Source organism: Malaclemys terrapin, chromosome 6, assembly GCF_027887155.1.
Source record: "Malaclemys terrapin pileata isolate rMalTer1 chromosome 6, rMalTer1.hap1, whole genome shotgun sequence".
NCBI lineage: Eukaryota > Metazoa > Chordata > Testudines > Emydidae > Malaclemys > Malaclemys terrapin.
Genome location: NC_071510.1, coordinates 29,642,776 through 29,659,684, shown reverse-complemented (window position 1 = coordinate 29,659,684; position 16,909 = coordinate 29,642,776). Strand labels below are relative to the sequence as shown.

Below are 16,909 nucleotides of genomic sequence, written 5' to 3'. Positions count from 1 at the left end.
TAAATCATTCTAATGCATACAGTTATCAGCGAAGTTTCCCCTTTGAGGATCTCCAAGTCCTTCATAGAGTCCTGGGAATGGATACAAACCTTCCAGACAACCATGGGCCTTGGATTTTAGTCACTAATCTTCTGTTTTATGAGGGATAAAATGCTCTTAAAGCTTTTCAGTACCATGCCTACAACAGCCATGGGTGTCAGTAAAGAGCACAGGGTTCAGTGGATTGCCTCTGCTGTACTTCATGTCCCTCTCACCCTGGGATCAAAGGACCCTACATTGTTGTACACTGCATTACCACTAAATTGCCATGAAAAAGATTAAACACCATTTCTGTGCAAGCCAAAGTTGTGCTGTTTATGACATACAATATACCAGCAGATGATGCATTTTATAAAAAAAAATACATGTATTCAATGCACCTTAGACTAAATAATACAAAAATACATAAACTTTATATAAATACACATACAAAGATTAACAAATGATCTGATACTAGCATTTGTGACTTATTACTTAGAAATATTTTAAGAAGACATGCCAGTTTTCGTGAGAAAGACTGATAGGGAATTAAAAATTGGAAGTAATACACATTTCAGCACAGTGTGACATGCTGTAGGAAGCATCCAAATGAAATGAAAAAACATCAACACATTTATCAAACAATGAATATAACTTTTTAAATATGATATGCAGTGAAAAAACCTTTCACGAAGAGTGGAGCCCTCTGGAGGCTAAGATGCAATTTATTCAAAACTATAGTTGAAAAGTTCTTAAAACCATCTTACAAAATAACAAATATCAAGTCCACTACAATCAAATGATATTAAATTAAATTGTAATTGAGAAAAAAATCTTGAATGAGAAGATTTTAAAAGCTGTTTTTAAAGAATTATCTTTTATCTCAGACTCCAATATCTTATCTTTTAATGATTACATTTTAGGATGATTATTTGAAGTCAGTTTCCTGCTTGGTAACATCAATTTTTAAAAAGCTGTGGGTCTTAAGTGAAGGAATGTAAATGAATGTCAGTCCCCACTGGTCGATTTGAATATATAACTTGTTATTTAAAGAAAATAACATGTAGTGCAAGTGCCTGGGAGAAGTTAGTTCTGAAATAATATCCAGTAGTCCATTCCATCTCATACCTTTATTTTGGCATCAATACCAGATTTTTCTATTCTCCATTGTGCCTCCTGCTTCCTCAGTTTCTCCAGGTCATTTAGCAGGTCAGCGCAGCGTGTATTTAATCCCTCATTTTCCTCCTCCAGATTTTTTATAACCAGTCTGTTTTGCTCTTCTTTCTTCTGTGCACACTCCTTAGTGTCCTGTAGAACAGTACCACAAGGGCCGATAAACAAAAAAAAGTGAGAACTAATCAGCAAATATAAACTGTGCAGTTTTACCCTCACAGCAGCTTCTTCTATATTTGATGGCCAAGGTCACCTGTGTACTTTTATTGGCCTCCTTCATGCAGGTGGAAGGGTCATATTTTTTAGCTGGATGACAGCTTTGATGAGTACACATTTGCAAAGAGCCCATTAATTGATCAAGCTGCCTTTGATGCTGTCCCCAGCTATTTTTGAGACCCACACAGACATATCCTCCCAGACCTCGGCTTTATCAATTAATAATGCCAGTCCCATCAGAATCTAATTACAAGAAGCCACATCTTCACACTCCTACTTTCTTTGCTCCATTTCCATCATTAACTATTTATCTGAAAGTTATAAAGCTTGGATTCTTAGCTTTAAAGCATCTTTCTCAGAGTTGGTGTGTGAGAAAACTGTAAGGTATAGCAAGGCCTAAGGCAATTTTTCCTCCAAGCTTGTCACTTTCTGTGCCACAAAGACTGACATTACTTAAAGAAGTACTTCAAAGCTATGGTCCTATACAACTATGTACAAGTCAATATACCTTAAGTTCTTGACTTTTATCTTTAAATTTCTGCTGCAAATTACTGAATTCATTCTTCAAGAGAGCATTTTCCTCATCTACAGCAATTTTTCTCTGTACCAGGTTGTTAATCTCCTGTTGTTGTCCTGATGCCCTCTGTTTAACAAAAATGAAAATTCATTAAAAAGACAGTCAAAGTCTGTAATAGACTGCATTTGCTTTCATTATTAAAGGCTTAATTTTTTTCAAGTATCTTTCAATCATATGTGGTTTTACCTCATTCTTGTTACTGTATCAGTATTTAAATCATACCACGAATTGTAGCCCTGTATAACATATTAAAGTAAGGGAAAGGGAGGGCAGGGAATTGGGAACTGAATATCTTGTTGCTACTGGACACAAGAGCCCACGAAACACAGAATCAAACAGAAATGATTTGGTCTAGTCTCAGAAGATGAAATGGTTTGCAGAATTGATATTTTTGGTTAGGAATTAAGAATAAAATGGACTACTTTTGCACTTGCATTTTTCTCTTCTCCACAATTCATGAAAATGAGAAAACTATTAATTGAGAGAACTAGAAAACACTATGGTACAAATCAGTCATATTGTGAAAGTAGTAAGTCTAATGGAATTTGCAGCTCAAAGCAATTAAGACACTATTGTGCAAAGACAATACTTTGTATACTGTATATAATAAAACCTTACAGCTGTTAAAAGAAACCCACGGTTCCCTGATGAATTTTGCACTTTTTAGTCTCTTAAAATATTTATTTTACAGCCTACTCGATCATAACTGAAGGCTAATCCTTCCCATTTTCATTCAGAAACCTAATTTATGATAGTAACCATCTCTAAAAAGTTCACATTGTATATATAAAAAAATATAAAACCTAATGTTAAAAGAAATATTTTCACTGGTTTTGTCTGTTTTTTAATTAAGGTGAAATTTTGTTTGGATTTAAACCTTTTCCTGCAGACCTGACAATACTGTAGTAGTGCTTAAGAGCCAGACAATGAAACTGACTGGAAACTAAAGTAAAACTGGCTTGTTTATTTTCATTGTTGAAACTGTAATAAATGTATAAGGTAAGCAATGAGTACCAACAGGTGAAAAATAAATTAGATTGTTTTTAATTATCTAAGGCTATTACTGGTAGCATGGGTAAGGAATATTTTTAAAATATGATTTTTAACCTTACAATGTGCCTTTAAACATTTAACACTGAATCACAGCTCATGTCACAGACATGAAAGAAACAGAACATTTATGCTGAGCATTCAAACCTAAACATAAACATAAAATTGATAATGGTACCATACTTAGGGGCTTGAAATTTACGCAAAACCTACTAGCCTGAAAACTAAACCTACCAAACAAAGTGAAAAATACCTGTCACCATACAACCGAAAGCCAAATCCCCAGCAATTCCAGGGCCAAATTGTGACATCCTGGGAAGCAGTACAGGAGTAGAAGTGGGTTCTTTAAAGCCATTATATTCCCCCGACCACCACCTCACACAGGTGGGCAGGAGAAGCAGAAATTGCCCAACATGCTGGTAAGTGTAGATGTGCCAGCATGCCAAAGAACATATGCTCCACCTGCTCTATACCCAGCACAGATTACTCCTCCATGGAGCAGCAGTGGAACCAGGACGGAGATTGTGACTCAGGGAGGCTCATGGAGTCACAACCTCCTGTTGAGACTTCTCCTAGAGCAATGCAACAATGTTCTGCTCCTTACTCTGAACTAGGGATAATGCCATGATTAACCACTAACGAAATAAATTACTTACATACTGTTTATTTCATACTGTATTTAATTGTAACACATTTGCAATTTAAAAAATAACATATCACATATTAAGTAACTTACTACTAGTTAGGGTGACAAGATAACCCAATTTTATAGGGACAGTCCCAATATTTGGGGCTATTTTTTTTTTTTTTTTTTTAATATGAGCTCCTATTGCCCCCCACCCCCGTCCTGATTTTTTACACTTCTATCTGGTTACCCTACTACTAGTGCTGAATCAAATAACGAATGTATTCATTTCCCACATTTAATTAATTCCATTTGTATTAATCTAATAATTCCATCAGCATTAATTTAGTAATTTCTTTCCTGATTATTAGTATTTGACCAGCCAAAGAGCTGCATGGATACCAGAGAAAAATACCAATTAAAAAGTATTTGATGAATACCAGTAAAATTAATCAAATAATACATTTGTTGAATACTATTCAACCACTCTTTACTTCATCCCTTTTTGTTTGTTATATCTTCCTTCCTTTCCAGTCTTTACTCCACTTCTACTTCTTTCCCCCACCCCTCCATAAGAAAAAGATGCACCATGTTCTATTAACTGTCTTCAGTGTCTGCTTCCTCTTTTCTTTCTATCATTCTTTGCTTTATGTAGACTTCTCTCTCTCTCTTTCCCTTTCCCCGCATCGTGTTCTCAACCTCCTCCCAAATATTTTTGGTCATTCCTTTCTTCTCCCAATTTGAAGTCTCCCTCACCCAATTTTGTGTGTATCCGTGCACTTCCTGGCTGCTAGCCGTGTGAGGGTTCTCTGCTACTTTACGCCTCATCAACCTCTTGGCTCTACACTACTGCACTGAGCTTTCTGGCTCCTGCAACTGGGGTACTTCTATCACTCTTAATTTTCCCAGCCTGTATTCTTGTGTACCCTACTCCAGTAAATAGCGTCAGTGCCCGCCTGCCTCTGCTGTTGCTCACAACTGTCCCAAAGTTTCACTGCTGCCCAAAGGGTTCTGAAAATAGCAGAGCTCCATCCAATCCTCCACTGACACAAATTCCTTCACCAGTGGTATAATGTTAGGGCTGATCACTTGCAGCTTCAAACTGCACCAGAATAGGTGTCTCAAAAACAAGGGACATCTCCATTTCCATTTTTCCCAAGAATCAGGCCTACTACATTTTCTTACATGTCCGATTGCCACCATTTCAGGATATCTTTGAAGATTCTTATGTAGTTCCACTGACAGGAGAAGCATTTGAATATTAAAAGCATAACATACTGTTTAATTGCATTTATGCATTCCAGGAATCATTTTGTGGCTGGCTTGTCTAATGGTTAAGTCAGGGTCAGCAACCTTTCAGAAGCGGGTGTGCCGAGTCTTCATTTATTCACTCTAATTTAAGGTTTCGCACGCCAATAATATATTTTAACATTTTTAGAAGGTCTCTTTCTAGAAGTCTATAATATATAACTAAACTATTGTTGTATGTAAAGTAAATAAGGTTTTTAAAATGTTTAAGAAGCTTCATTTAAAATTACATTAAAATGCAGAGCCCCCCCGGACCGGTGGCCAGGACCCGGGCAGTATGAGTGCCACTGAAAATCAGCTCATGTATCACCTTCGGCACGCATGCCATGGGTGGCCTACCCCTGGGTTAAGTGATATCAAGAGAGATTGACCATCACCAAAGCTAAGTCCGTTTGTATATCACAGGTTGAAAATACTTTAATTTTTCTTAAAGGATAAATGTTCCTTAACAAGTGGGCTTTTAAAATTTGTTTTTCCTGGTGAAAATTCTTACTTTATCATGAAGAATACTTTTTATTATAAAATCCAAGGCAACGATTCTAGAATTTGGAGAAAGTTTAATGTTATATTGAATAACGTATTTGATATCAATAGTCTCTTCAAAGACGTGAAAGAAAAATGAGAAGGGGGGAAATGAGTCTGGAGAAAGGGAAAGATGAAAACTTAAAATGGGGGAAAAAGGGGGAAAGTGTGTGGAAAACCCAAAATCTTATATCTTTAAATGTGCAAGCCAAAAAAGATTTAGTTTCTGCAACATTCCTGTCAACAGAGATTCAGAGATGTGAAGATACTGACAGTTCGTTATAAAATAGATTTTAAACTGATAATTTAAAGTTGAACCAAATGGAATGACGTTTTACCTCTATATCTAACAGGAATGATCCAAATTAGGGCTGTCAGGCTATTAAAAAAATTAATCTGTTACAACAATGCCATGCGAACACCTGTTCTCACTTTCTGGTGACATTGTAATTAAGAAGTGTCCCCCAAATGTAAACAAACTTGTTTCGCTTAAACGATTGGCAGAACAAGAAGCAGGACTGAGTGGACTTGAAGGCTCTAAAGTTTTAATTTGTTTTGTTTTTGAGTGCAGTTATGTAACAAAAAAAATCTACATTTGTAAGTTGCACTTTCATGATAAAGAGATTGCCCTATTGCACTTGTATGAGGTTAATTGAAAAACACTGTTTCTTTTCTTTATCATTTTTACAGTGCAAATATTTGTAATAAAAAATAATATAAAGTAAGCACTGTATACTTTGTATTCTGTGTTGTAATTGAAATCGATATATTTGAAAATGTAGAAAAACATCCAAAAATACTGAATAAATTTCAATTGGTATTCTTTAACAGTGTGATTAATCAGGATTTATTTTTTTTAATCGCAATTAATTTTTTTGAGTTAATCGTGTGAATTAACTGTGATTAATCGACAGCCCTAATCCAAATCCAATAGTTGTAGCACTTTGAGAATATGGACTCTACTCATTGTCAAAGTTTTTCTAACTGCATTCCAGGTAGGTTGCGTCAATTTCAGCATATTCATCTAATTAAAGACTGAGCATGAATTTCAGACTCAGACACTTTCTACAGTGTATAAGCATTCTTTTGGCTAGCCCATTATCCAGTACAGTTAATTTGTAGATCTATTTTGGTGAGCAATATTAGCGGAATATTTAAAATATTTATGTTACCAAAGTACTATTGAATTTTAGGAACAGAACACACTTGGCATTTCAGTCTTGCTTTCCATGTATGTGTTCACAAAGAGATGGGTGATGGACTGAAGGATTAGTTCATGGGCTTTCCCATTTAAATAAAAGGGTTTCTCATACCACGGAGAAAGGCAACAGCATTTGAGGGGAAAAAATATTAAGTATCCTTTCCTGGAAATGTTTATGTTTTGTTCCTGAAAAATACATTGACAGTACAATACAGTGTTCATTTGAAATAAGAGAGAGAAAGGTGAAGAGACCTTGTTGTGGGCGTCAGGGCTCTTCTCCCTTTTGTATTTTGAGAGGCTACTAGGCAACAGATGCAATCTTATATATTCCAAAGAAAAAACATTCGTTCTTCAGAAATGTTGTTAGGAGTCAGAGGAACAAATAATCTCTGGCAGGGATGATATAGCAGTATCTACAGAGAGGGTGACTCCACTAGAATCATGAAGATCACCAGTCTTTTCTTCATTCCTTAGAGAACATAATAAGAGGCTCCTGCAAGTCCTCTCTCTGGCAGATTGCTGCCTGTTAAACATTCATATACAGAAATTCTACACACCGTGAGGATCCTTGAAAATTTCCAAGATTTTGAATGATTCTATTGATTCTGTGTTCCATGTTTTAAAAGTCAGCAATCTCTGAGAAACCAGGAGAATTGTTCAAACCGGAGGAACTCTAGCTGCATCCAATGTTCAAGTGTGTGATCTGTGTTCCATTTAGTTACTGACTGTTTTTGTTATTCTAACACAGCAGTTCTCAAACTGTGGGTCGGGACCCCAAAGTGGGTTGCAAACCCATTTTAATGGGGTCCCCAGGGCTGGCTTAGACTTGCTGGGGGCCCGGGTCTGAAGCCTGAGCTCCACCAAACAGGGCTGAAGCTGAAGCCCGAGGGCTCAGATTACAGGCCCCCTGCCTGGGGCTGAAGCCCTTGGCCTTTGCCCCCTACCCATCCAGGGTGATGAGGCTCGGCCTTTGGCTTTGCCCCTGCCCAGGGCAATGGGTCTCAGCCGGGCTCAGGATTCGATCCCCACTCCTGGGGTTGTGTAGTAATTTTTGTTGTCAGAAGGGGGTTGTGGTGCAATGAAATTTGAGAATCCCTGCTCTAACAGGTCAGCAGCAGAAAGTGAGGGAGCAGGGAGCAAATCTGATGCTGTTCTTCTGGTTCTGTTTGGAGATTGATAACTTAGCCAGGAGAAGATTCTGTGACAGTTGGGAGGATGGATGGAGATCTGGAGGCATAGTAACTAAAAGACAGACAGCTGTTCCTGCTACCTTATCTAGGTGAATGACCTGGACCCAAACAAACTGGCAACTCCTTTCTTGGTTTAAGAGTAAGACCTCACATATATAGAGTAAATAAAAACATGTACAGCACGTAAATAAAATTACACCAGACAAGATTCCATGACAACAATTCCTCTCCAGCAACAGAAACTGACTCTGAAATCAACCACTCAGCTGAGATGCAACCGTATAATACCAATCACTAAGCATATGTCTACACTGGCAGAGTTATAGCGCCAGCAGTTACAGCACTGCTCAGAGAAGGGAAACCGCTGTTGTGTTCACACGGTCAGCTGCCTGCACAATAATGTGTTCACACTTGCGGCACTTGCAGCGGTATTCGGAGCGGTGCACTCTGGGCAGCTATCCCACAGAGCACCTCTTCTTCTTCTGCCGCTAAGAGTTGTGGGAAGGCGAAGCAGGTTGCGGAACATCCTGGGTCCTGTCCCAAAGCCCTGTGATGCATTGCTTTGCACCCCAGCATCCCAGTGCTTCCGTCCGCATTTGGCGTCATCTTTCAATGATTTGTGTATTGAGTACTCTGCTTCTTTGGGCTGCAGGAATGGATCCCTAACTGTTGACCAGTATGCTACTTGCTCTGACTAACATGTCACAAATGGCAGTGGAGTTATTCATTAAACTAGAAAGGCAAGAGGAGTGAGATATTGATCTCGCCATGAGTAGTAACTACGATACAACATTGCTTGTGGCATTCACAGAGGTGCTGACTACAGTGTGGTTTTGGCCATTTAAAGGCCTGCTGGCGATGCCTATATGGGAAGCTGGACCTGGCCAATGACAATATTCCTATGCTTAGGTCGCGTGCTGTATGCTCCATAATATTTGTGAAGGGAAGGGTGAAAGCTTCACTCGGGGCTAGATCGCAGAGGCTCAGCGACTGGAGGCTGAATTTGAACAGCCAGAGACCAGGGTTATTAGAGGGGCGCAGCGCGGGGCCATAACGATCAGGGATGTCTTGAGGCAGCAATTTGAAGCTGAAAGCCACTAATATTTGTTGCAATGCTCAGGATTGCAGTGCATGTAATGGTAGGAGGTAATTGTGATTAGTGCAGATGATGCAATAGGAAGGTTTCAGATAATTGCCTGTTGCTCTGCAGGGCTCTGTTTGCTTTCAATTAATAGAATAAAAATTGCTTTCAAACCAACACAATTCTTTTATTAAAAAACAACAACCAGAGGACAGAGACAAACAAAAAAACACATCAGCACGAGGGGGATGTGGGAAGGAAAGGTCCCAGGAGGAGGTGGGGTCCCAGGATGCTTAAAGATTTGTGTATGTCCAGGTATCATATCCAACCTTCTCCTCTGGAATACAGTGCAGCGGATACTGTACTTCAGCAGGGCTAAACTGCAGAGGGACGGGTGTTGAGTGCAGTGGGTACTGGGAGTCTGCAGGGCTGGACTGAGACAGGGGAGGAGTGGAATGCCGCGGGTACAGACTGGAACTAGGAGGTTGATAAGAGTGCGTTGGCAGTGTCTGGGAGGAGCATGGGAAAGAGTTTTGCAACAGCAGCTGCAGGGGAGGGCAGGCACAGGGCTGCTCAGTTTCCAGTGCTAGTATAGCCTGGAACGTGTCCGTTTGGCATTCCATAACCTTTAAAAGCCGTTCCGTGGCTTCATTCTGGTTTGCCACGTTCTCCTTTCAGTCCTCCTCCTCTCTGTCCCACCACTCCTTCAATTCCTTTTATTTGGCCGCAGAGTGCATCATAACCTCACGCAGAAAGTCCTCCTTAATTCTTCATGGCTGCTTTCGAATTCTGCGCAGCTGTTCACCCGATGATAACAAAAAGGGAGGCTGGGCTCCCAAGGTAACCCCTGTGAAGCCAAAAGGCAACATTTTACAGAAGATGTATCGTTTGCAACACACAGTTGATTCAGTGACTTAAAGCACAGCCACTATTCACATACCTGTCACTAACTAGCTGACCCCAGGCAAGCACACCTGAGCTACAAGACCCCCAAAATGGTGAGTAACCACAGGGGAAATCAGTGTTCCTGGACACTACTGTACACTAGGCACGTGGCTCTTGGGGTGAGCCAGCACTGTAGGCGGGCCTGATAATCATTCCTGTCCCCACATTTTCCACAGACTGTGTTTATTATGGAAGATATCTCGCTGCTGAGGGTGAGCAGGGAATCAAAGGAGGGTCTTCTCCAAGACTGTGGCTTCTGCCCCAGCTTGCCTGTGTGCAGCAATGGTCGTCCATCCATCCCCCTCTTCCCCCACCGTGATGGCAGAGTGGTGCGGGAAAATTACTCTTAATAGGGTAAGAAACAAAGCAGCTCTGCCAAAGAACCTGCGGCAGTGGATTGCCCAGCATCTCCATGAGAGTTTCCTGGAGATCTGTGGCAGATTCTTGTGAAGTGAAAGAGTCAATCAACACTCTGTTCTGCAGCTCAGACTGGGCATGTGGTGGTACACGCATCATACCGACACAAGCCCGCTTTCTGCAAACCTCCTGCCTCCAACAATTCACTTCAGCAATTACCATAATCAAAGTGACTTACCAGGGGCCTCCCTCTCCTGTTTGCGCTTCGCCAAGCTCCAACAGCTGGAACTGGCTAGCCTCCTCCAGGGTAGAAAAGAGCTCCTGGCTGACTGCATCTCTAACCTCCAATTAGGCCTCTGCCTCTGGGTCCCCCTCCACATCCTCGTCCAAGATTTCCTCCTCCTGGCTCGGTCCACTCTCGATTGGCACGCAAGCCACCGAAGTATCGATAGTGCCCTTCGCAGAGGAGGTGGGGTTGCCACCGAGTATCGCATCCAGCTCTTTGTAGAACTGGCAGCTCATGGGTGCAGCAACTGAGCGGTGGTTTGCCTCCTGCGCCTTGTGGTGGGCGTTCCGCAGCTCCTTCACTTTGACCCTCCACTGCAATGTGTCCCGGTCATGGCCACTTTCTTTCATGCACTGTGAGATCTGTCCGTAGGTATCATAATTCCCACGGCTGGCGCACAGCTGGGACTAGACAGCCTCCTCTCCCCAAATGCTTATGAGGTCCAGCAGCTCGACACTGCTCCAAGTGGGGAATCGCCTGGTGCGTGAGGCAGGCACGGCCACCCGAAAAGATGCACTGAGACCACTGCATGCATCACCGAGCAAACAGGAAGGGGACTTTCAGAATTCCAAAGGAATTTACGGGAGGGGGATGATGGTTGGTCACCTGAGGGCAGGGCAGTAGAGTTCAAATTGATGACCAGAGAGGCGAGAACAGGCACTGTGGGACACCTCCCAGAGGCCAATCGCAATGCTGTAATCGACCAGGGTGTCTAGACTGGCACCGCGGTGCTGTACCTCTAGCGCAGAAAGCTGTACGCCTCTCGTCAGAGTGGATTTTTTACACCGCTGCAACTGCGCAGTTTCTGCGCACTAAGTGGCTTGGCAGTGTGTACACCTCGGAAGTTACAGCACAGAAAGCTGCTTTACTGCGCAGAAACTTGCCAGTGTAGACAAGACCTATGTCTCATTCTTTAGCAATAGGCATATGTGATCGGCGTTGGCCCACCTACCCGCTAGGGGGCGGTGGGGAGCTATGAGGTCACTGGCCGGCCTGGGTCACGCCTCCGTCAGCGGGGAATTAGCGGCAGGGCGGCCGCCAGCCAGAGTCTGTAGCGCGCCCCTCAGGCAGGGGAGCGCCGGCAAAGGTCAGTAGCGCGCCCCTCAGGCAGGGGAGCGCCGGCTAAGGTCAGTAGCGCGCCCCTCAGGCAGGGGAGCGCCGGCTAAGGTCAGTAGCGCGCCCCTCAGGCAGGGGAGCGCCGGCTAAGGTCAGTAGCGCGCCCCTCAGGCAGGGGAGCGCCGGCTAAGGTCAGTAGCGCGCCCCTCAGGCAGGGGAGCGCCGGCTAAGGTCAGTAGCGCGCCCCTCAGGCAGGGGAGCGCCGGCTAAGGTCAGTAGCGCGCCCCTCAGGCAGGGGAGCGTCGGCTAAGGTCAGTAGCGCGCCCCTCAGGCAGGGGAGCGTCGGCAAAAGTCTGTAGCGCGCCCCTCAGGCAGGGGAGCGTCGGCAAAAGTCTGTAGCGCGCCCCTCAGGCAGGGGAGCGCCGGCAAAGGTCAGTGGCGCGCCCCTCAGGCAGGGGAGCGTCGGCAAAAGTCTGTAGCGCGCCCCTCAGGCAGGGGAGCGCCGGCAAAAGTCTGTAGCGCGCCCCTCAGGCAGGGGAGCGTCGGCAAAGGTCAGTGGCGCGCCCCTCAGGCAGGGGAGCACCGGCTAAGGTCAGTGGCGCGCCCCTCAGGCAGGGGAGCGCCGGCAAAGGTCCCGGCGTGGCTCTGCCGGGTAGGGGAGCGCAGGCCCACCCTACACCACTGCGCTCCAGCCCAGGGCCCTGACAGTGGCAGAACGAGGGTCCCACCACTGGGTCAGCGGGGTCGTCCCGCTACATAGACTCACCACTGTGCAGCTCTGTCCCTGGGCTACTTCCTACCCGACAGTTTTCCCCGAATCCCTCTGGTCCCGTGAGTGCGTCGGGGTAGTCCGCTGCTGGCAGCTCCGGCTCCCCCTCAGGCTCAGGCTCCTCCAGCTCCTCTGGGTACTCGGCTGCTGGCAGCTCCCGCTCCCCCTCCGACTCCTCCAGTTCCTCTGGGTACTCGGCAGCGGGCAGTCCTGGCAGCCCCAGTCCGTCCTCCAGGTGAGGTCTCCACTGGCCCAGGGCCTCCCCTGGTGTGGCAGCAGGCTCTGACGGGAGCAGCCCACGGTCTGTGTCTGCCTCCCTCCCTGGTGCTGCCCTAACTGAGCTAAGGGCCCCGCCCTTTATACTTCCTGTTCCACCCCTCCCCTTCCGGGGGGTGGAGCGAGCTTGGGCTGGCCCCGCCCACTCAGGCTGAGGGACAGGCACTTTACCCTCAGGTTCGGAGGGAAGCCACCCTGGCTCCCTACAGCATATCTATTTAACTGAGGGTTCTCTATAGCACCTATCCCAGCAGCACTTAAGTGCGTCCCTGGTAAATTATATCTAAATGCCAAAGTCCCTAGTAGACTTCAAGGAGTTCTCTACCTTGACATTGCTTTGTATACTCTTTTCCTTTTTGCATTCTCAGATCTGCTCATTTCATACACCACAAGGAAAAAGGTAGAGGGAACATTACTCAGGAACCAGAGCAAAGTGGAAATAGGAACCCAATCTGGAAAGGGTTCAATAAAGAGTTGCTAACACACACAAAATTAAGTAAATGAACAACTGTCTTTGCCTTTGTGGCTGGTTTTGCATTTTATTTCTTCTCCCTGTGAATAACCTTGTATAAGAAAAGGGTGTGGGAAAAGGCCAATTTCGTAGAACTGAAAATGCTGGCAATGTTCTTTAAAGATTGACCTGCTCTGCTACAGATCCATGAGGAAAGTAGCAAAGAGATACACACAGCTGAACACCACAACAGTTGAAGAGACATAGTTTAATCTTCTGTTTCAGGTCTCTTCATAGCATTCCATAGGTGAGAACAACTACCCAGATTTCATCCACTCCTACAATGTAAATTGTGATTGTGGAGATGCCAGGAATGACTATTTCCACACAAGAATCACTTTGCAACAGACACTTCGCATTAACTCAACTCTCACTTGTTCAAATACAACATAACAGAAAAAATGTCCATTAAGATTTGGACAGTTTGCCCCTCAAGAATTGGAAAGAGAAAAGCAACAAGACCTAGGAAAATTCCTGAAGGTTTACATGTGGTCTAAATTCCAAAGGCAGCTAACTGGGTGGTCTAGAAATGGATTTTCTCCAACCAAAACCAAAAGGAATCTGTTACCACTGTTTAGTTTAGCTGAGGAGAATCAAAGGGGTAGCTTTATATACAGTATGACTCGAGAATCCTCCAGACAAGTGTGCAAACAAAGAAGGAATATATTCTTACCTGGTCGAGCAATTTTGTCCAATGTCTGAGAGCACATTTGTCCCACAATTCATTCTAGTTTTCTTTTCACATGGCAAATTTTTAGCTTAATGTAATACAGTATTGATTTCTTCCTTGATAATGCCAAATTATTTACTGGGAAGTACTACTGCTGTTTAGATTCTGTTAAATCAACCAATAAAGGGAGGAAAATGTCATGTTAACTTGCAGTTTAACAAAACGAGGTATGAAACATATTTAGAAAATTACTTTCTATCTTAAATTTTATTTTCTATTAGCTGTGAGAGAACACAGCTCAACAAGCCCTACGGTGCTATAGGTTATCATAATTCTCTGTAAATATTTAATGTTAACAAAGAAACAAACTACAGGTGTTTAAATTAATTTGCATTTTCATCCACTATGAATTTAATGCAATGTACCAGTACTTAGGAGGAAGGAGATGGGAGCAGATAACTTAATTCTTTGATGTTAGGAGTCAGTCTTCAAACATTACAGTACATAAATTACCACATTAGCATCAGGAGAAGTGGACTGTTTGATCTTAATGAAACTTACCAAAACAGATCCTACTGTAGTTACCATCACTTAACGCTTACCCTTAAATTAAATAATTTTTAGCCATCACAAAGAAACGTGCAAAATGCCACGCAACTGTACATTTTTTTAAAAAGTAGTATAACTGTTTTCCAAAAATCTAATGGTCTCTGCCCCCAATGTCTATAAACTCAATTTTTAAATCTGAACAGAATGTCACTGATGCTGTAGTGTCTCCGAGTCTGCAGAACATCAGAAATTAGAGCTCTGAGAGAAGCAGAACTACTCCTTTTCATCTCAAGAGATGTTAATTGTAGGGGTTAATGAGGGCAAATCAAATGACAACTATATCCCTAAGAATCATTTTAGTAATATAGCTCACATATTTATCCATCACCTGTTGCCGATAATGAGCTAGGGTTGCAGTGGCCTAGCTAACTGCTGTCAAAAGTTGCTGGAATGAGAATTGAGGAATTCAAATCCTCAGTTACTCCAAAATTGAAGTAATCTCCATCCCTTGTAGTGGAAAGGGAAGATGCATCCCATCTCCAGCACCAAAGTGCTCAACTGCCTCCTGGGTACCATAACCAAAAAACACCTCCTATGCCTTCACAGATACCAAAAAGTCCAACAGTTCCCTACCCAGATATCCCACTGTCTCCTTCCTGCCACCAAAAAGTTGTAAATTGCAGTTACATGTTTTCAGAGCAGCACAATGAAAGTAATCAGAGATGGAAAAAATTCTATTCAAAATGTTTCATGAAAAAAATTTATATTTCCACAGAAAATGTCTAACAAACAAAATGAAAAATTCATTTTGGAGCAAATCAAAATTTTAGTTTTGATTTTATTCAACTCAAAAGATTTTTAAGAGTTTAAATATGCAAGTAGCTCTTGCTCTCTCTCTCTGTGTGTTATATATTGTATTTCAATACTTACACACTTTTCCAGTAGAAAAACGTGAAAGTTTGAGAACATATTTTGCCCCTCTCTGATATTTTTTACTTTTTTCCAACTTTTTCAAGTGACAAAAAAATAGAAGAGTAAGAGTGGACTTTTTCTCCAACTTATATTTACAGTTTTTTCCAGTACAAAATACAAATAAATGGAAGTGAACAAAAAAAATACACAAATAATACTTCTTAGTTATATTTGTCTGTTCTCCTACACAGTGATTTTTCTAATTGTATTACTGATTTTATGCAAATTTCTTATATGAAACTCAAATGTACATATACATATTTAATAATATGTCTAGTCTCTCTCTCACACAGACATATATTCCTCCCTCTCTCCATACAAAGAAAAAAGAAATAAAATGAAACAAACAAAAAAACAAATCAAAAGATATCTGCTCTCTTTCACATGACTTTTCATTAGATTCTTTAATTATTTCAGGATGTAGCATGCATAGAAGTGATGTAAATAATTCATAAAACGTTATGTTATGGAAGTCATTTGCTATACTGTCCAATCTGTACATTGCCCTCTCAGATGAAGCTGATCTAGAAATTAAGTATATCCATTCTGCTACTGACGGTTACATATACAATTTTCCAATTGCCTCAGTATACTCAGTTGTCTCATTGAAATATTAATTCATACAAGTATCCTGTGTTGGTGGTAGTGCAAACGTTTTCTTTTTGTAGTAATTTTTCTCCCATAATTATGAACTTTTGCATTGAACATTATCATCACATCTCCACTACAAATTTGAATTTCTCAAATGTATTACATGCAACTGCAATGGAGTCCAACAGAGGTTATGCAATATTTCTAACTCCAGACAGTACCTAAATTAAAAGACCATCAATTTCACCTGTCTCAGAGAATCATCTATGGACATCTGTCCTGACAACCCTAGATTTATTAAGTCTGTATACAAACAGAATCACACACACATCTCCTAGAACTAGACTCTTCCCAAAGGGAATCTAGAAAATCCATGTAAAACTAAAAAAAGTAAAAAAATGAAGACTGAATGATCTACAACTGATTAAAATGTTGCATTAAAGTAACAAATATTACTAGTACTCTATATTTTCCCTTTAAATTCCTCTCTTCCACAATATAGCCCTTAGGCAGTAAAGATTTATGTAGCATTGGTAGTTCTAAAGTGCAATAAACACAGGGGGGAAAACAAGAGGGGGGAGGTTTTTTGTTTTGTTTTTGTTCATACCACTATAGGGTTTGTTTTTCCCCAGTGCATTTTGCTATGAGTCCCAGAGAGTAAGTAGCTTGAGGGGTGTCCCAAAGAAAAAGAATAAGAATGAAACTTCAACAAGCAGCAGCAATAAGGCCAATACCAACATGAATGGAATTTTTTTGTTTGTCTATTTGTATTAATAATTGAGAGGTAAAAATTACCTCCTAGCAACCTTAGATATAAACACAAGGTAACCTAAAGATGCAAGTAAAGAAGAAAAATCTTCAAATAAAATGGGCCAATTTAAATAAGAAACATCCTGGAAGAAATAAGAACTCGAAGGGTGCCCAGGAGAATTCAACATCTTCTGCCTCAGAACCATTATTATTTAT

At 41.9% G+C, this 16,909-nt stretch overlaps 1 protein-coding gene across 1 annotated transcript in view; it reads right to left on the bottom strand.

The window, feature by feature from the left end:
* CNTLN (centlein) overlaps positions 1-16,909 on the bottom strand; it is a 277,422-nt gene that overhangs the window by 195,603 nt on the left and 64,910 nt on the right. Inside the window, exons 4-5 of the mRNA XM_054033059.1 lie at positions 1,916-2,050; positions 1,147-1,326 (exon numbers count right to left, since the gene is read on the bottom strand). Of these exons, the coding sequence (XP_053889034.1) occupies positions 1,147-1,326; positions 1,916-2,050 (315 nt within the window). The remainder of the gene's footprint in view (positions 1-1,146; positions 1,327-1,915; positions 2,051-16,909) is intronic.